At 39.3% G+C, this 21,146-nt stretch overlaps 1 protein-coding gene across 1 annotated transcript in view; it reads left to right on the forward strand.

The window, feature by feature from the left end:
* The first annotated feature begins 670 nt into the window (after positions 1-670).
* LOC126436887 (membrane-associated protein Hem-like) overlaps positions 671-21,146 on the forward strand; it is a 41,847-nt gene continuing 21,371 nt past the window's right edge. The window contains exons 1-4 of the mRNA XM_050090477.1: positions 671-808; positions 887-1,029; positions 3,007-3,168; positions 13,835-13,950. Coding sequence (XP_049946434.1) covers positions 779-808; positions 887-1,029; positions 3,007-3,168; positions 13,835-13,950 — 451 coding nt within the window. The 5' untranslated portion in view covers positions 671-778. The remainder of the gene's footprint in view (positions 809-886; positions 1,030-3,006; positions 3,169-13,834; positions 13,951-21,146) is intronic.

Here is a 21,146-nt window from a genome sequence, read left to right on the forward strand (position 1 = left end):
CTGATGTTCTGTAAATTACATCAGTTGCAAGGGTGCTTTGAAATTTCCCTTAGGCATGGCCATTATTCCATCACACTGATGATTATTCATCTAAAAGTGCGTACTGTGTTTTACCTGACAATAAATCTTTTGACTCAGTCACATGTCTAATAGCAGACCTATAAGTGTGTCTTATTAATTAATTGTTAGTGTCAAGAAACTTCCAAACGGCAAGAAACTTGGCATGTACTTGTCAGCCACTATTTGTAGTTTTTGGACTGCATAAATGAAGATGGAGTGTAACTTTCACACTATCTTCGGTATAATAATCCAGTCCAATTTTGTTTGGTCACAGTTCTTGTACCATTATTTTTATAATTCGTCTGTATCTTAATTTCATTTCCATAATCTTATTACAGAATACTGCTACTCTATAATGCAAATATTTGTGTACTTACATTTACCATTTTTAATATTGTGAGAACTGTATACATGTACATGTATCATCGTACTGTAGCATAACAAAGTTACATACATACTTTTTCAGCATTCATTACTGTTTTTGTAGTTCATCGTAATTTCACTGTGTAAATGCCACTTTGGATAGTAATTACTTTTCATCAATGTTATATTGTATAAATAATGTATGCTTTCCTTTTAAATGCAAAATTAAAATAATTTTCAGCTCCAAGCTATCAACCAGCTTCGAAATGATATAATAAAATCCCTTTCATTGTATTATTATACATTTGTGGATCTGCTGGACTTCAGAGATAATGTTTGTGATTTGTTGACAACGATGGATGCGTGCCAGGTGCACCTTGATATTGTAAGTATATGCTCATTAAAAATATTAAAGCTACTTATAAAAAGATATTTTATAACTGAAATTTGAATTATTTTACAGACTCTGAACTTTGAGCTGACACGTGCATACCTGGAACTAGTTGTTACGTACGTGACGTTAATGGTGCTCTTGTCAAGAGTGGAAGACAGAAGAGCTTTTCTTGGATTGTTTAATGCTGCCCATGAAATGCTTCACCAGCAAAGGTTGATTTATTGTTTTTACACTTCTCAAGTAATTTTCTACAGTACAAACAGACATTTTGATGACTTTCTATGTGAAATGAAATTTCCTATTTGTTTTCCATACTACATTGATTAAAGTGCTACAAGAATCAGCCAGTGTAAAATAACATCATTTTTTAGTATTTGAAATCCCAGGACATCTCGAAAGTCATTGAGAGATGTTGGTTGTAAGATACTGTACATGAAGATTCTGTTATGTTCGACTGCATTATGGCAATGTTGGGTATTAAGACAGTGCTGAAAAGGTGAACACTTACCAAACCTTAACCACACAGCATGACTGAGTTCTGTGCTAATTGTGATATTGTTTCTTAATTCAGAAAAATTCACACTCCAACAGAATTTTGATCAAAAGATGAAATCCTGGTACAACAAACAGAACAATGAGAATATACTAGCCAGAATAATCTCACTATGAATTAAGTGTAAAGCTACAGTTGATTGGACAGGCAGACAAAATTACTTAGGACATTCATGCTTTACAAATGCAAATAGTGACCTATACTGTGTCTCTTCTCTGGGAGAAGAAGGTAGAAATATCTTATCCATATTTTTCTCCAGTTTTCCATTCTTCTAACACATTCTCCTTAGTATCCAAAGAAGGAACTCCCTACTATGTAAATTAGAGGTTCAGTGTTGTCATATGAGTGCTACTCTTGTAAGGAACAGAAGTTTTAAAAGATGGATGACTTCCGTCATTTTAAATGTTGACCATGATTTCTTGTTTTCATTTAGACTTTCATGCGAAACTTTCATGGTATAATGATACCACTCACTGATTTTTGCAGTTTGAAAGTGTTTGCATATTATTTGTATATTGTCAAATGCATAAAGTGTTCAAAATATTTGAGAGGGCAAACCACCTTCAAAGTGAAATGAGGAGGGTAGGGAAGAAAGAGACATATGAAGAAGTGTTTACTGTCAGGTTACTTGTAGAATATGATGATGAGGTAAAAATCGCAAAAAATACATATTAATTTGCAGCCAGACACAATTAAAAGACACTAATGCAAAGCTTATGGCCACAGCCTTCATCAGCAATTTTTTTTGTTTTGCTGGTGAAGGTCAAAGGCTTTGTGTAAGTGTCTTTTAATCGTGCCTGTCTGCAACTTAACATGTCTTTTTTATGATAAGTAGCAATTTATCTTTTCCTACATAGTTGATACCCTATTTGGAGTTTCTGCTATTTCAAAAAGTACATATTTCAGTTGAAATTAATCAAATATTAAAATTTCACATACTTGCTAATACAAAGAGTTTTTGATATAATGATACTGGTAAAATTAAATAAGTGCAGTGTGTACTTACAGAAATGAAAGCTGAAATAGTGGTAACTGGTCTCTAATCTGTGAGTGACCTCTTAACCAGAAAGAAAAAGCTTCACATCTCATTGTGTATAGTGTTAGATTGTGCACAAGTGTATTTATTTTAAGTGTGTTTATTTTAAGAACTGAATAGTGTGTATGTTACTTAATGATGCTTGTGTTAATAGACTTTTTGCTTTACCAAGTAGCTCAGTCCAGTCATATAAGTTGCTCCAGATTAGTCAGTTATTAGGCTTCTGTTTGGTTGTAATTCATAAACATACCGATACATGGTAAATCAATAGTTTGTTCCCTGCAGCTCTTCCGAATTCAGTCAGTGCTAACCATTTTAGGATTATCCTGAGAAAGTGTGCTAAGAGATTTGTCTTACATGTGGCATTGGAAATCGTGTTCACTCCATAATTGCGTTCACAGCTAAATCAAAAAGAGAATACCTGATGGCGAACCACATGTAAGATCCACAATGGGAGGGGAAAGGCTAAGAGAGATGTAATTTTATTTTATGTTCTGTCAGCATTTGCATTTTGTCTTAAGTGTATGAATTTTATGGAGAGTGAAATGTTGTGTATTCGCTTAATATAATTTTTCTTAATATCTTTTATTTTATCAACAGTGATGCCAGTTTTCCTCATCTAGGGCAAATGATAATGGACTACGATCCACCTATTAAGAAACTTTCTGAAGAATTTGTGCCTCATTCAAAACTGCTTTGCAGTGCTCTTATGTCGCTGTCGGCAGTTTATATGAATCGAAATGTGACTGCAGAGAAGTGGAGGTTAGTAACTTTGTATGAAAAGAGCTAACTCTTTTTCTAACACATCTTGCAATTTATTCAGTTTTACAGGAATTGGGTCTGGCACCACTTAAATTCCTTTGTTTCTTTGTGTTTCTTACTACTTCTCATTTTTTTAACTTTAAAAGTCTGTGTAACAGTAATATCTATTTTCACTGCAAATGTACTGAACAGATGCACAAATTTTGATTACTTTTTGTTTAGCTGAAGCATTTTTTATGAGTTGTGGCTTCAGTTCTCTACGTGTGAGTGTGAATTGTGCATGCAGATTGGATAAAGATTACTCACAGTTTTCATTACTGGATGGTACATTAGTTTCGTTTCAACAGTAGAAATTTTTACATTGTATTAATTTGTGTTATGCCTATTGTGTTTCTGATTATTGCTGTCTTTGTATTGTCACATTAGAAAATAAGTATTTTCTTGCTCATTACAATTGATCAGTACCATCACTGTCACTGTTTCTTCATATTTTCATCTCCTCTAAATTTTTAACAGTTTTATTTTTGATTCTGATAAGCGAATATGTGAATATTCCTTGTTATTAACTATGTTGTGTGCATTACAGCTTAATTGGCTAAGTGGTAGATTAATATCCATTACTTTAGGATTTGGCCCAAGATGTTTTGTGTTGTATGTCTTTCACATATGGCATTAGAATGTGTATGAGAGAGTTTGCTTTGACTAATGTTGCAGCGTTGTAGGTTGATCATCTCCCACTTGCAGTTGCGCTGTATTTGACTTAAAAAGTAACTGAGATACACATTAGATATAAAATGAGGCATCAGAAATGTAGCGTCTAGCTTGTGTGGTGTGCAGCACAATGAAAGTTTGAAAGAAAATGGTGATCAAACACGAGATCAAAGTTTCTCATGATGGCATCTTTTTATATAAAATTCTTGGATTTCCTGCTACATGAAATCTATAAACCTGGAATTTGTTAACCGTGAGCCAAACTTGTTGTTATTGCAGATCATTTTTAATACATTGAATCCATTGTACAAAATGTCTCAAAATATTTTAGTTATTTTGAGAAATGCTGCAACCAGCCACATTTTTATGTATTTTTGTTTATGCCAATATATGTATCGGGCTTTCACCCATCTTCAATTGGCGTGATACTTATTCAATTTTCAGATTAAATTGTTAAAACATTGACAGCTGCAGCATCCAAACTGCTCTCAATGTTTTACTGGCGTATAACTGAAGAGTGAATATAACTGGATAGATAAAAAAAAAAAAATCCTCACCAAGCAATGGCAAGAGAACACTCATATAAAAAAAAAGTTAAGAAATGTGCAAGGTTGCAGAGCTAGTGGCTTCTTCTTGTGGCAGAAGGGGTGAAGGGAAAGGAAGAGAGATGAGGAAGAGGACTGGTGAGGTTTAGGAAATAGGAAGAGTTACAAAAAGTCACCCAGAACCTCGGGTCAGGGGAGACTTATCAGATGCAATGAGAAGGGAAGACTGATTGTTGGAGACTGCACTGGACAAGATTTGAAAACCTGAGAGCTTAAGGGTGGAAGATAGGGTGATACGCAAGACATAGTTTACTGACAAAACAGTGTGTATGAGTTAATAAAAGTGGAAAGCTAAGTGCATTATATGTGGTAGAGGGGGGGGGGGGGGGGGGGAGGGAGGGGAGAGGGGAGAGGGGAGAGGGGAGATTGACTGGTCAGAAAATAAAATATATATACAAAACTAAAAGGGAATGAAGTAAAGAGTAATCACTGACAAGAAATGTTAAGACCAAAGAAATTAACGTAAATTAAGATCAGGTGTGTGGTGAGAACCAAGGACATTTTATAATGCCAGTTTTCACCTGTGGAGTTCTGAGAAACAGATGTCAAGGGGAAGGATCGAGATGGCACATGTGGTCAAACACACACTGAGGTCACAACTGTCATGTTGTAGAGCATGCTGTGCTACAGGGTATTGTTTGCTGCCAGTATACACCCACTGCCTATGCCCAATCATTCTAAATGATAACTTGGTGGAGTTATACCAATGTAGAAGACTGAACAGTGTTTACATAACAGCTGATACACAATGTGTCATTTCACAGGTGGTTCCCCCTTTGACAGTATACGTTTTACCAGACACACAGCTGGTATGGGCTAGAGAAATGGTTGCAAAAGGAGCTTACGACCTGACCATGATATTGTGGAGATTGGTATTAAGTGACAGGAGATGTACTCCTAAGTTCTTTTTTGGAAGGATAAGCAGTACCAGGATTGGATGTGATGCCTGGGAAAAAGTAGTTTTGTACTAGGCTGGTGGGGTAGTTAAGTCCAATGAAGGCTGAGGTTAGAATGGTGGTGTATTGATGTAAAGAGTCTGCATCTGAACAAATATGCTTGCCTCAAGTGCCGAGGCTGTATGGGAGGAAACATTTGACATAGAAAGGATGACTACTGTCAAAATGCAAGTACTGTTTTTGTTAGTAGGTTTAATGTGAACAGAAGGTTTTAGCTGACCCTCGGTGAGCATGGGATTTGGATTGGACCGTGTGGAGTTTATTTCGGAGAAGGTATTTGGAGAGTTCAGAAATTTTAACAGGTCACCTCACCATGAGTCCATTTGGCAAAGATGTCATAAATGTATCTAAACCAAACCCAGATGCTATAGAAGCCCTCTCCAAGCAACCTATGAAAAGGCATAGGAAGGAGCCATCCTGTTTCCCATGGCTATGTCCCTGATCTGTTTGTATGCCTGGCTCTCAAAGGTAAAGTAGTTGTTTGTAAGTGTAAAGTTGATTAAGGTGGTCAGGAAGGACGCCAGGTTTAGAATCGGGTGGGTGCTGGTTGAGGTAATGTTCAGCAGCAGACTGTTTGGCTTTCTACTTTGGTGTGACTACTACCAAGTTATCAGTTAAGATGGATGGACATAGACAGAGCATGTATACTGGCAACAAACAATATCCTGTTGCAGAACATACTGTACAACACGAGAGTTGTGACCTTGATGCGTGTTTCACCACTCGTGCCATCTGGATTCTTCCCTCTGACATTGGCTTCTCAGAACTCTGCAGGTGGGAACTAGTGTTATAACATGTCCTTGGTCCTTCACACATATCTGACCTTAATTTATGTTACTTTCTTTGGTCTCAGCATTTCCTCTCTGTGTCTATTCATTTCTTCATTCCTTTTTAATTTTCCATATCTATCATTTCCTGACCTGTCTACTTCTCCCTGCCCCCCCCCCCCCCCCCCATCCCTCCCCCTCCCCCTCCACCACTACCTCATATAATGCATTTAGATTTCCACTCTTATTAACTCCCACATGTTGTTTTGTCAGTAATCTCTGTCTTGTTTATCACCCTATCTGTTGTAAACCTTGTCGCCAGTTTTGTAAAGGCCTCGTTGATACTGCTGTGGACGCTGAGTTGCCACTGTTGTTATGGTAGGCTGAGTTTGTGAGTTCGTGATATGGCGTCTGGTGCAGTACACCGCTAAGATAATTTCTCCGTGCCACTCTCACACAGCTGTGCCCCATGTCAGATAACAGGATAGGAGAATGGTTTTACAACACTCCAACAAATTTGTAACTAAGTCACACAAATGAATTGGAAATGGAAATGTCGTGTGGCTAGGGCCTCCCGTCGGGTAGACCGTTCGCCTGGTGCAGGTCTTTCGATTTGACGCCACTTCGGCAACCTGCGCGTCGATGGGGATGAAATGATGATGATTAGGACAACACAACACCCAGTCCCTGAGCGGAGAAAATCTCCGACCCAGCCGGGACTCGAACCCGGGCCCTTAGGATTGACAGTCTGTCACGCTGACCACTCAGCTACCGGGGCGGACCAAATGAGTTAAAAAAGTTTACTTACCTTTGTGACTTGTTGAATAGTGAAGTCTTCAACACTGCATGTAATATAACACAAAAAAGGCCCTCAATGGCTAAGTACAAATAATCATAGGTAAACTTCACAGTATATAGCAAATGCAATTTACAACAACTATCTGATCACTTCTAAGAACTCGCTAAATGACATTTCCTGTCTGTCAGCCCTGGGTGATGATCTGTAACCAAGTGGGCGAGAGCTGCTCTTCTACCTTCTGTTGTCACCCAACCATTGGCGGTTTGTACTCGGCCACAAATTGGCCAAGGTGAAGCCGATATCTTCATTGTCAGCGCTGCCCGTGGTGCCGGTGGAATTCACGCAAATGGCGAGTCTCTATGGCACTGACACCAGCTCGCACCTTTGCACTTGTGGTGCTTTTTCCCTGGCTGTGTCTTGTTTGGATGACACAGCACAATGTTCCACCCTTAAGCTCTCAGGTTTTCAAATCTCGTGCAGGGCAGCCCCTAACAACCCGTCTTTCCTACTCATCCCATCCTACAACTCTCCCCTGACCTGTGGTTCTGGTTTACTTTTCCCATAATTCTGCCCATTTCCTAAACCTCGCCAGTCCTCTTCCTTCACCCTTCCTCCTTCCCCTTCAACCCTTCTGCCAGAAGAAAAGCCACTGGCTCCAAAAGCTTGCACATTTCGTAACATTTTTATAAGAGTTTTCTCTTGCTGTTGCTTCATGAGTAGATTTTTTTATCTATCCAATTATATTCACTCTTTAGTTGTACATTGTTAAAACACTGAGAGCAATTTGGATGCTGCAGCTGTCAACGTTTTAACAGTTTACATCTGAAGACTGAATAAGTATTACGTCAACTGGAAATGGGTGAAAGACTGATACAAGTATTGGTATGAATAAGAATATGTAAAAATATGACTGGTTTCTGCACTTCTTAAAATAAATTAATCCACAGCCGTGGAGCTCAACAACCAATGAAATGGATAAGTTATAGCATATTTTTATTTTTTAGTAGACGAAGCACAGCAGTAATTATGTATGTTATAGCAGGTGGGGAAAACTGGTGCAAAACACAAGCCATTCTTGCAGGACAGGATAGGTTTGTGTCTGCCTGTGAGTGCAGTAGGATCCATAGATGGTTTGTGAGACAGGGGAGATATGTGGTAAAGTGTCAGTCAGACCAGCTGTGCACATACACACAGTCCTTTATTTGATCATTCAATTTGACTCCTCCATGAACATGAACAAGTGTTTAATTATTCCCTCTGGTTAATAAAGTCATTGCAGTGCATTCCCTCCTTCACATACTGTTTCCCACAGCATGGCCGCTACATTAATGGCCAGTGTTGCAGAGATGTGAGCTGCTTACTCAGTGGAATGTTGAGCTGGTGTACCGACTCAGCAGTGGTGATACAGACGTGGTACAAAGCTTCATATCTCTGCAGTGTGGAACAATGCCAGCCAGGATCATCTCCTGTCTTTACGGCAGGCTGGGGCATCCCACTGGCACATTGATGGTGTTGACGAGGGTTGACCGTGAACCAGTGATGAGAGAGCAGGACCGGCACCTAGTGGAGTGCTGACCACCTGGGCTTGGCAGAAAAGTGACGGTCATTGATTTGCAAACCAGTGGCAGCAGAGCTACGGTGATGGGTACAATTGACACAGACTGTTACATAGTGCCTAGTTGGCCAAACGAACTGGTTTGGCTGTGATTAAATACTACTTTTTCCTACTGATTTCTGCTGTTTACATTGGTTAATGTTACGTGCTGAATTGTCTGGAATGTGCCAGTTACCACCAGCTGTTGTAATTGGGCTGCAGTACTCCTGCAGCATGTGTCACACGTTGGTGGCAAGTGCGGTCTGTAGTCATAGAGCCATTGTGACGCTGCTGACACCATGTTACCCTCGCCAACTGCAACGGATTTGGCAGTGGCTTGGTTTTGTCACGGCATTCCTCTGCTGGTTCCAAGTCTCATTTATATCCTTTAAAGAGCCCAAGAATATTGTAAAATCGACTATATGAAGTTAGCTTGAGATACATCTCTGCTTCATTGACTGCTTGTATTAACCATTGTCGATACCTATTATGTACGTGTGTTTACTACATGACAGTTGTTATCTACTATTCTAATGGTTCATACTCTTTTTGCATTAAAGCAATCATTACCAATCTGTACATCCATAACTGTGAAGATTTTGTATGTAATATGTGGTTTTCCATGACATAAATTATTATGACATGTGAGATAATATTGTCTTTCATAAATAATGAAATTTCGGGTGCACATGTGTCTAGGTAAATTGCCAGATCACAGGTCAATGAAAGTGCAAGATACGCCATTGCAAATGTGAAGTGCCAGTACACTAAAAACTGTTGTAACTGCCAGAATGTTGAATGCAAGCATGCAAATGTGCATGCATTGTGTTGTACAGGTGCTGAATGTCAGTTTGTCAGATGGTGTTGTGCGCCTGTTGCACATGGCCAGTTAATACAGGGGTGGTTAATGCTATTTGTGGATGATGCTGGAGTTGTCATTCAATGGTGTTGCACATGTACTCGATTGGAGACAGATCTGGTGATCAAGCAGGCCAAGGCAACATGTCAACAGTTTCTAGAGCATGTTGATTTCAGCAGCGATATGTGCCTGAGGTGTTATCCTGTTTTAAAACTACCGCTAGAGCGCTGTTCATGAAAGACAGTGCAACACGTAGAACCACCAGATTGACATACAGTTTTGCAGTCAGGGTGCATGGGGTAATCATGAAAGTGCCCCTACTTTCATACAAAATTGTACCCCAGACCATAACCCCAGGTGTAGGTCAACTGTGTCTAGTGTGCAGACAGGTTGGTTGCAGGCCCTCAACTGGCCATCCCCTAACCGACACAAGGCCATCACAACAGACCTCCACCCTGCCCTCCAATTAGGTTTCACTTGACACCATTGTAGTAGCAAAGGGTGGTGATTTGGGGTGAGTGGAATGCATGCTGCAGTGTGTTTTAGGTTAGATGGCCTTGGGCAAGTACAGAAAGGGCAACAGCCTGAATGGGTGCGGGGCAAACACAGGACATGCGGGAACCAAGCAGCAATCGGTATTGTAATTGTCAACTGCCGAAGATGCGTTGGTAAAGTACCAGAACTTCAAGCGCTGATAGAAAGCACCGAAGCTGAAATCGTTATAGGTACAGAAAGCTGCCTTAAGCCAGAGATAAATTCTGCCAAAATTTTTACAAAGGTACAGATGGTGTTTAGAAAGGATAGATTGCATGCAACCGGTGGTGGAGTGTTCGTCGCTGTTAGTAGTAGTTTATCCTGTAGTGAAGTAGAAGTGGATAGTTCCTGTGAATTATTATGGGTGGAGGTTACACTCAACAACCGAGCTAGGTTAATAATGGGCTCCTTTTACCGACCTCCCGACTCAGCAGCATTAGTGGCAGAACAACTGAGAGAAAGTTTGGAATACATTTCACATAAATTTTCTCAGCATGTTATAGTCTTAGGTGGAGATTTCAATTTACCAGATATAGACTGGGACACTCAGATGTTTAGGACGGGTGGTAGGGACAGAGCATCGAGTGACATTATACTGAGTGCACTATCCGAAAATTACCTCGAGCAATTGAACAGAGAACCGACTGGTGGAGATAACATCTTGGACCTACTGATAACAAACAGACCCAAACTTTTCGACTCTTTAAGTGCAGAACAGGGAATCAGTGATCATAAGGCCGTTGCAGCATCCCTGAATATGGAAGTTAATAGGAATATAAAAAAAGGGAGGAAGGTTTATATGTTTAGCAAGAGTAATAGAAGGCAGATTTCAGACTACCTAACAGATCAAAACGAAAATTTCTGTTCCGACACTGACAATGTTGAGTGTTTATCGAAAAAGTTCAAGGCAATCGTAAAATGCATTTTAGACAGGTACGTGCCGAGTAAAACTGTGAGGGACGGGAAAAACCCACCGTGGTACAACAACAAAGTTAGGAAACTACTGCAAAAGCAAAGAGAGCTTCACTCCAAGTTTAAACACAGCCAAAACCTCTCAGACAAACAGAAGCTAAACGATGTCAAAGTTAGCGTAAGGTGGGCTATGCGTGAAGCGTTCAGAGAATTCAAAAGTAAAATTCTATGTACCGACTTGACAGAAAATCCTAGGAAGTTATGGTCTTACGTTAAATCAGTAAGTGGCTTGAAACAGCATATCCAGACACTCTGGGATGATGATGGCATTGAAACAGAGGATGACACGCATAAAGCTGAAATACTAAACACCTTTTTCCAAAGCTGTTTCACAGAGGAAGACTGCACTGCAGTTCCTTCTCTAAATCCTCGCACAAACGAAAAAATGGCTGACATCAAAATAAGTGTCCAAGGAATAGAAAAGCAATGGGAATCACTCAATAGAGGAAAGTCCACTGGACCTGACAGGATACCAATTCGATTCTACACAGAGTACACGAAAGAACTTGCCCCCCTTCTAACAGCCGTGTACCACAAGTCGCTAGAGGAACAGAGGGTTCCAAATGATTGGAAAAGAGCACAGGTAGTCCCAGTCTTCAAGAAGGGTCGTCGAGCAGATGCGCAAAACTATAGACCTATATCTCTGACGTCGATCTGTTGTAGAATTTTAGAGCATGTTTTTTGCTCGAGTATCATGTCGTTTTTGGAAACCCAGAATCTACTATGTAGGAATCAACATGGATTCCGGAAACAGCGATCGTGTGAGACACAACTCGCTTTATTTGTTCATGAGACCCAGAAAATATTAGATACAGGCTCCCAGGTAGATGCTATTTTTCTTGACTTCCGGAAGGCGTACGATACAGTTCCGCACTGTCGCCTGATAAACAAAGTAAGAGCCTACGGAATATCAGACCAGCTGTGTGGCTGGATTGAAGAGTTTTTAGCAAACAGAACACAGCATGTTGTTATCAATGGAGAGACATCTACAGACGTTAAAGTAACCTCTGGCGTGCCACAGGGGAATGTTATGGGACCATTGCTTTTCACAATATATATAAATGACCTAGTAGATAGTGTCGGAAGTTCCATGCGGCTTTTCGCGGATGATGCTGTAGTATACAGAGAAGTTGCAGCATTAGAAAATTGTAGCGAAATGCAGGAAGATCTGCAGCGGATAGACACTTGGTGCAGGGAGTGGCAACTGACCCTTAACATAGACAAATGTAATGTATTGCGAATACATAGAAAGAAGGATCCTTTATTGTATGATTATATGATAGCGGAACAAACACTGGTAGCAGTTACTTCTGTAAAATATCTGGGATTATGCGTGCGGAACGATTTGAAGTGGAGTGATCATATAAAATTAATTGTTGGTAAGGCGTTTACCAGGTTGAGATTCATTGGGAGAGTGCTTAGAAAATGTAGTCCATCAACAAAGGAGGTGGCTTACAAAACACTCGTTCGACCTATACTTGAGTATTGCTCATCAGTGTGGGATCCGTACCAGATCGGTTTGACGGAGGAGATAGAGAAGATCCAAAGAAGAGCGGCACGTTTCGTCACAGGGTTATTTGGTAACCGTGATAGTGTTACGGAGATGTTTAATAAACACAAGTGGCAGACTCTGCAAGAGAGGTGCTCTGCATCGCGGTGTAGCTTGCTCGCCAGGTTTCGAGAGGGTGCATTTCTGGATGAGGTATCGAATATATTGCTTTCCCCTACTTATACCTCCCAAGGAGATCACGAATGTAAAATTAGAGAGATTAGAGCGCGCACGGATGCTTTCAGACGGTCGTTCTTCCCGCGAACCATACGCGACTGGAACAGGAATGGGAGGTAATGACAGTGGCACGTAAGTGCCCTCCGCCACACACCGTTGGGTGGCTTGCGGAGTAAAAATGTAGATGTAGATGTGTCTGGCTCAGTGCTTTCCTTGAAGGTACTGATTTGTAACAGTTCATTCTGTCACTGTGGTGCCAACTGTTGCTCAAGTTGCTGCTGCAGATGCAGTATGATGCACTAGAGCCATAGGCCGAACACGATGCTCTTCCCTCTCAGTAGTGCCACATTGCTGTCTGGAGCCCGGTTGTCTTGTGACCGTACATTCTCACGGTCACCGCTGCCAGCAAATGTGTACAGTGGCTACATTGCTGTCAAGTCTTTCTGCAGCATCACAGAAGGAACATCCAGTTTCTTGTAGCCCTATTACACAACATCGTTCAAACTCAGTGAGTTGTTGATAATGGCATCTTTGTCACCTCAAAGGCATTCTTGACTGACATGAACTCACCATGTCCAATGTTAAAGGTAACTAATGCTCACAAGTGTTACAGCATGTATTTAAAGCAAACCTGATTTGCATCCCCATAGTGGTACTAGACAGCGCAACAGTGCCACTCGTGTGTGACTGGCACGGAATATGAATACACATCATCTTTCAGATTTCGACACACACCTACCGGTTTTTGTTTGTGTTGCACAACTCCTTGGCATTGAGATTTTTTTCCATCAGTGTGTATCCATATTTTTCTGTAGTTGATTTTGCTCTGTTTTGGTTGATACAGATATGAGAAGATGGTACAATACTGAAACCAGTATTAATAAAGAAGTGTTAATACAGCTCTGTGTCATGCATTTCAAAGAAATATACATTTGTTTGTAGTGAATATGAAGCAAGTTTTCTGCTGTTTTATATTCACTTTATTGTTTCGGAAACCTGCTACTTCAAATGCTCTCTTTACATTTTACTCACACTTATCATATTTTGTATTTTATTTTATGCCTAAGTGGCTGTTTGTAGTAGTCAAATGATCTGGAGGGATTGCTTTGTCATTATTGTGCATACATTACTGTGGTGTTTCAGGGCTGATCAAAAACTGAGCCTTGTAGTAAATCCTGGACAACTTTTAAAACCTGCACAAACTGAGTCAATGTCCTGTGAATATCTGTCTCTCGACACAATGGAAAGATGGATAATATGTAAGTAATATTTAGGAGCAATATTTGAATAAAAGCAAACCATTTGTGTGTGTGATAGAGGAGGAGGAGGAGGAGGAGGAGGAGGAGGAGAAGAAGAAGAAGAAGAAGAAGACAAAAAGGAACAAAAGGAACACCTCTCTGCATTCCTTGTTCTTTCTGATGTGGCTTCTATATCAGTTTGAAACTGAAAATCATTACATACTGCAGTTCCAATGTAATCTGTGCTCTAACATTGTATGTAGTGTCCTTATTTTCAGAGTCTATTTAATTTTATTGTTAGCAGTGATAAAGAGAAAGTAGTTTCATTACTTTCCTGATCATGGAAAATACAGAGGAAGGAAACAATATGAAAATCATTCAGGAGTCGGAGTAAGTTCAAATCCTCATCGTATGATTTGCCTTGCACAGGCCATGATTTTACACTTCGTTGTTTGTTTGTAATATTCGACTGTGATGCAGAAATTTAGATTTCATCATTCACATCTCATCTGGAAAGGCAACTGTGGAAGATAAATGAGAATTTGGGCATGTGAGCTAGCTATGTGTCTGCTGCGTAAAAATCATTCTGTATGTGCTGCCATGTCACATTGTTGAATGACATGCTTTGGTATTCTGGGCAATAATGTAGGGCAATATTTCCAGAATTCTTTTAATCCATATGTTGTAGTAGCCTGTTATCTTAGAACTGTCTGCTATGTATAGTGTGAGACCGACAACATAAGTTTTTGACATCAAACATGTTAATGTGTATTTGTGGTATTCTATGGCTGTCATGTTGACAGTGAAATTGGTCTCATGTTCATACTGCACTTAATAGCCGGTGGCTGCTTTTCTGAAAACTGATTATAATATGGACTGTGTTGTAATTATTCTAATGCTGTGGGGGACCTGATACATTGTAGGAAGATTGGTATATCTGATTGATTCATATATGGTAAATTCATTTTCTCCCCAAAGGCTGTTGTACCTGTATTTAAGTGCATTCGCCTTGCTTATAGTGTCCTTATGAAATGAAGAATGTATGATATCTATATACTTAAACAAAATACCATTTCTTATTGGTGTAGCCTGAAAATAAGTAACATTGACTTTGGACAGAGATTATGTTGAAATCGAGTTTAATATCATGAGTATTTGATTTTGTGTACTGAACAAGAAACTTTGTGATAAATAGTAATACTTTCCTTTCCCCAAAACATCAATTTATGATACTACTTTTTGAGTTCTACTAATCTGGAGACTTGCCTTTGTCTGCCACATAATGAACAGAATTGAGCCCACTACCATCAACTCCGATGTTGTCCAGTGGACATTATACCAAGTCACTTCTTGCATGAGATGCTGTAAGACCATGCAGAAAAGGAATTACCAGGAAGTGTTGATTGAGATGATGATGGATGAAATGATTTGATTATGATACTGCATAAGTTTTGTCTCCATGGATTGCTGTTGGAAACATTCGTGACATGTTGCAGCTTTAGCAGCCAACGCACGGGTGGCTGCATCAAATATAAGTTAGCACACTGGTACATTTCCAATGTCATTTATTCTGATTTATAACCCATGTAGACTATTTCTTGGAGGTGGGTTTGATTGGAATTAGTATTTAGTTCAGTTTGAATTGCAGAAGACATTAAAAAAATAGTACACCCTTTAAAAATTCAGCCTTTATTTCGGTTTCTCAATTGCACTTTTATTTTTACGATGACTAGTTTTGATCAATATTTGACCATCTTCAGACCTATGTATACACTTAAGCAAACTGTCCTATCCATACAGAAGTACACATTACAATATCACACATAAAATATCCCAACAATGCTGAATGGTGATAGTTCGTTGCTTGTGGAACTACATAGATCTGAAGATGATCAAATATTGATCAAAATGAGATGCTAAAATAAAGGGTAAATTTTAAATTTCAACACAGTTGCGAAATCTCCTGTGATGAATTTTTCAACAACAATGAAAATAATAGGCCCTCTTTAAAGATGTCTTAATTTGCAGCAATGTAACTATACAGGTGTGTGTGTGTGTGTGTGTGTGTGTGTGTGTGAGAAGTTCTCTGTCTCATTTATGTGCTTTTTGATGATGCAACATGCCTACTATTTGGTGAGTTGTTACCTCTACTAGTATTGTTTACATTCCATCAGGACTTTCCATTTCTGTAGTGATGTCTTAATTCTGCTAGTCTTAAAAGCTTCCTTAAAACATTTGTAAAATGCTAATTTTGTGTTTTTGACACCAGCTCCTCTGCTGTTTGTGCCCAATTCTAAAAGAAAATACCATTTTTTGTGTATGTGTTTGTTTTATTTTTATTTTTTTTCTATGATGGCGTAATAGCTGTAATGAAGTGCCATGATATGATATTGTGGTTATGTTAGGTATTTGTAATTGTTGAGCTGCTTGTGTCTTTATAGATTTTGCAGCAGTTATTCCCTCACAATTGGTGTTTACCCTGAGATAATAGTCACTGTCTTCACTTAAGTCATTGAAGCAGCTGAATGGGTTGAAAATAAATAAATCGCCAGGTCCTGATGGGATTCCAATTCGGTTTTACAGAGAGTGCTGTATTGCATTGGCTCCTTACTTAGCTTGTATTTATCGCGAACCTCTTGCCCAACGTAAACTCCCGAGTGACTGGAAAAAAGTGCAGGTGACACCTGTATATAAGAAGGGTAGAAGGACAGATCCTCAAAATTACAGACCAATATCCTTAACATCGGTTTGTTGCAGGATTCTCTAACATATTCTCAGTTAGAATATAATGAATTTCCGTGAGACAGAAAGTTGCTGTCTATGCATCAGCACGGCTTTAGAAAGCATCGCTACTGCAAAATGCAACTCACCCTTTTTTCACATGATATCTTGCGAACCATGGATGAAGGTTATCAGACGGGTGCCATATTCCTTGACTTCCGGAAAGTGTTTGACTCGGTGCCCCACTGCAGACTTCTAACTAAGGTACGAGCATATGGGATTGGTTCCCAAATATGTGAGTGGTTCAAAGACTTCTTAAGTAATAGAACCCAGTATGTTGTCCTTGATGGTGAGTGTTCATCGGAGGTGAGGGTATCATCTGGAGTGCCCCAGGGAAGTGTGGTAGGTCCGCTGTTGTTTTATATCTACCTAAATGATCTTTTGGATAGGGTGGATAGCAATGTGTGGCTGTTTGCTGATGATGCTGTGGTGTACGGGAAGGTGTCGTCGTTGAGTGACTGTAGGAGGATACAAGATGACTTGGACAGGATTTGTGATTGGTGTAAAGAATGGCAGCTAACTCTAAATATAGATAAATGTAAATTAATGCAGATGAATAGGAAAAGGAATCCCATAATGTTTGAATACTCCATTAGTAGTGTAGCGCTTGACACAGTCACGTCGATTAAATATTTGGGCGTAACGTTGCAGAGCGATATGAAGTGGGACAAGCATGAAATGGCAGTTGTGGGGAAGGCGGATAGTCCTCTTCGGTTCATTGATAGAATTTTGGGAAGATATGGTTCATCTGTAAAGGAGACCACTTATAAAACACTAATAAGACCCATTCTTGAGTACTGCTCGAGCGTTTGGTATCCCTATCAGGTCGGATTGAGGGAGGACATAGAAGCAATTCAGAGGCAGGCTGCTAGATTTGTTACTGGTAGGTTCGATCATCATGCGAGTGTTACGGAAAGGCTTCAGGAACTCGGATGGAAGTCTCTGGAGGAAAGGAGGCATCCTTTTCATGAATTGCTTCTGAGGAAATTTAGAGAACGAGTATTTGAGGCTGACTGCAGTACAATTTTACTGCTGCCAACTTATATTTCGCAGAAAGACCACAAAGATAAGATAAGAGAGATTAGGGCTCGTACAGAGGCATATAGGCAGTCATTTTTCCCTTGTTCTGTGTGGGAGTAGAACAGGGAGAGACGATGCTAGTTGTGGTACGAGGTACCCTCTGCCACGCACCGTATGGTGGATTGCGGAGTATGTATGTAGATGTAGATGTACCATGTGCTTGTCCCTCCTCCTTTTGCTTACTCATTATCCATTTTGTGTTTCAATTCTGGAAGGTTCTAAGTTATTGTCTTAATCAATTTTATACATAAATATGCTTATAACTTACAGTATGCCATGTCCAATGTGATAAAACCTTAGACACAGCTCTCAAGTGCAGCAGTATGCTATTAATAACCAGAAAAGTATTTGTTATCATTACAGAGTTCAAACAGCATTTTAAAGTCGAAACAGAATTTGAGAATGTCAGTCCACCTCTCAACAGTGTAAAACTGTCAGTTGGAGGGGTAAGAATTAACATAATTGCATTGCCTAATTCTTATGCATCTGAAGCAATTATTGTTTTTAAGGCAAGAATCAGATATTGAATTCCTGTGCCTGATTCTTGTTTTACAGTAACTATTTGGTATTACTCAGTCTTTATTTTATACATTTCATGGTCAGTGCCTATTATTTACTGACTGAAATGAAATTTTGAGTTATTTTATAAATAAATTGCTTTACTTTGTGACTTCAACAGACTGACAGCATTAAAATAGGAAATAAGAGAAATGCTGTCATGTGTTATACAAACATCTATGTTGGCTTCTTGTGTAACCATTACAGTTGATTTAATAACAGATGGCTGCAGTGAAGAAACGTGCATATTAGTGTGTGACTGTTGACATATATACCTGTCTTGGTTCTTATTTTGTTGCTGGCAATAATTGTCAGTTTTTGTAGCTGGTGACTTCATAATGTGAAGTTTCTAAAAAGTGACTGCTGCTCAAACTGTAGGTTGCATACAGGTAGTCAAACATAAAGCAAACTGAAATTCCATGTGATTTTGATATTGCAGTCATAGAGTCAGTTGTTTCAGTTAGCAGTGTAACTCATGCTAATTTTCTTCACTAGGATATGTCAGTATTTGTAAAAAGTAATAATTATAGACTCGAAGAGTTTACTTAAAGTTGAAATCTACAGCCAAGTTCAGGCTCTTGATATGTGCCAAGCTACATGCATTTCTATACTACAGAGTTACAATGTCAAGTTTTGTGTTCTATGATGTGGAGTAATGGAATAGATAATAAACACACTTCTTCAGTAAAATGTTGTATAAAACATGTGTCACTGAGCCAGTGAATTTGTAACATCATAACGTGTATAAATTGCTTCCTATTAATTAGAAGTGGATTTATAGATGTTAAATTGGCTCATAATGTGTCAGTGATTCAAGCCAAGTGTTGTAGTGGCATGCTAATTTATATCGTACAATTCTATATCAATTTGTCATTTACTAAAGTTGTGTTACCATTGCTTTTATTTGTTGTGAGTCTGTTATGGTCAGTAGCATTACCAGCCTATGGGGGATTCCACCAAGAGGTTTTATGTTGCCTCTAGGACAATAATGCTAAGTGAAATGGCCTACCGAGTGAGGGGGAGCAGTGGTTAGCGCACAGGACTGACATTCTGGAGAACCCACATCCTGCCATCCTGATTTAGATTTTCCATGATTTCCCTAAATCGAATCAGGCAAATGCCGGGACGGTTCCTTTGAAAGGACATGGGCAATTTCCTTCCTCATCCTTTCCTAATCTGAGCGTGTGCTTTGTCTCTAATGACCTCATTCGTTATTGACGGGACGTTAAACACTAATTTCCTCCTCCTCCTGAACTTGCCTGGACCCTCATGGGAATCCTGTACTGGGGGCAAATACATGATGGTACATCCACAAGAGCTGTGGCTGAGACTTGCTCAGAGATGGCTCAGGAAGATTTGCTAAATGTTGAATTCTTTTACGGCTGTTGATGGTTACAAGAACATTGTACATGCACAGCGCCCTCTCCCTGGGGTACTTCCGTGTACTTGGTGAACACTGTTCTCTAGACAGATTATGCAGCAAGATATCCTAATGGAGAACAGTGCCCCTAAAATTACTGTAGAGAAAGTGTAACATATGTTACCACCATGGTGCACTTGTTGCACAATGGGTTGTCCAGAAAACATGGTGTTGGAGTACAAACCACCGCGTAGCAGGTGCACTACCTCAGTATGCCCTATGTTCTTTTGCTACTGAAGTTGCTACCCTGTGCTGTGGTATCAAATTCTGTGGCACACATACAGTTAGACATGTCTATACTTCTGTAGCTGTAGTGAACATTAACTTCAGATTTAGTTCTTAGTTCTATATTAGTAGCTGTACGATACGAGTAGTGCTGTGGTGTCAGTCTTAATGCGTATTTTACATTGTTAGTTCCGTAGTTTGCTGTACACTGAATCATTTCATTTTATAGCACTGTTTCATATTATGAGGATGAAAATATTTGGTTTTAGTGTTCTTTTCACCTCTGAAACTTCAAATAAGTGGCAGAGATTGCTACATACCAAATATGTATTGGGAGTAGTAGTTTGTTGTGACAGAGATTAAAACTTTGTTTTTTATTCTTCAAAATATGTAATGTAAGGATAAAGTGAAGTAAATATGTTTATGTTAGTGAATTCAAACAAATGTAGGTTAATAATAATTAATAGTGTTTGCTGCATTAATATTCATTTGAGTTACATTAAGCAATAAATGCAAAATCAAAAGGTTGGAAAAGTATAAAAAACAAACTCCAATGTTGATTGTTTGTGTATAACTGAATGACCATCATGAATACATTTCTGTTAACAAAAACAGCAAATTCAAATAACATTGTTTCAGAGGAAACAATAGTTTACAAAATTTACGAACTGGAATGAGCAGGTTTAATGATGCTTTCCAAAGGTACAAAGGCCAGAAGAAGATTTCACATTTTGTTGCAGAGATGACACCGATATCAATGATTTGTGTGGGTGTTGTCAGGGTGGGTGTAGGAGGGAGGAGAAGACACATGTTGTGCAGTAACATGACTCATGTGAACTTGATCTGGGAAATACACTGGTGTCCAAAATTAAAGCAACAAACCACTATTTCCCTACCTTGTATCTAATTCACGATATAATTATAGAAACTGTCAACAGATATTCGTACCTAATCTGCATAGAAGATGGCATTTCAGTCTGTGGAAACCGCACAAACAATGACATCAGGCGTCTATCAAAAGGAGTAGTGTTTGCTGCATAGTCCCACATCCACATTCACTGTGTGCACAGTCACAGTTGGTGCAGTATGGCACAGAGAAGATGCCTACCAGAGTCTCTGCAATGGAGGGTCATGAGAAGAATGGAAGCAGGAC

Source organism: Schistocerca serialis, unplaced genomic scaffold (genome assembly GCF_023864345.2).
Source record: "Schistocerca serialis cubense isolate TAMUIC-IGC-003099 unplaced genomic scaffold, iqSchSeri2.2 HiC_scaffold_1251, whole genome shotgun sequence".
Classification (NCBI taxonomy): domain Eukaryota; kingdom Metazoa; phylum Arthropoda; class Insecta; order Orthoptera; family Acrididae; genus Schistocerca; species Schistocerca serialis.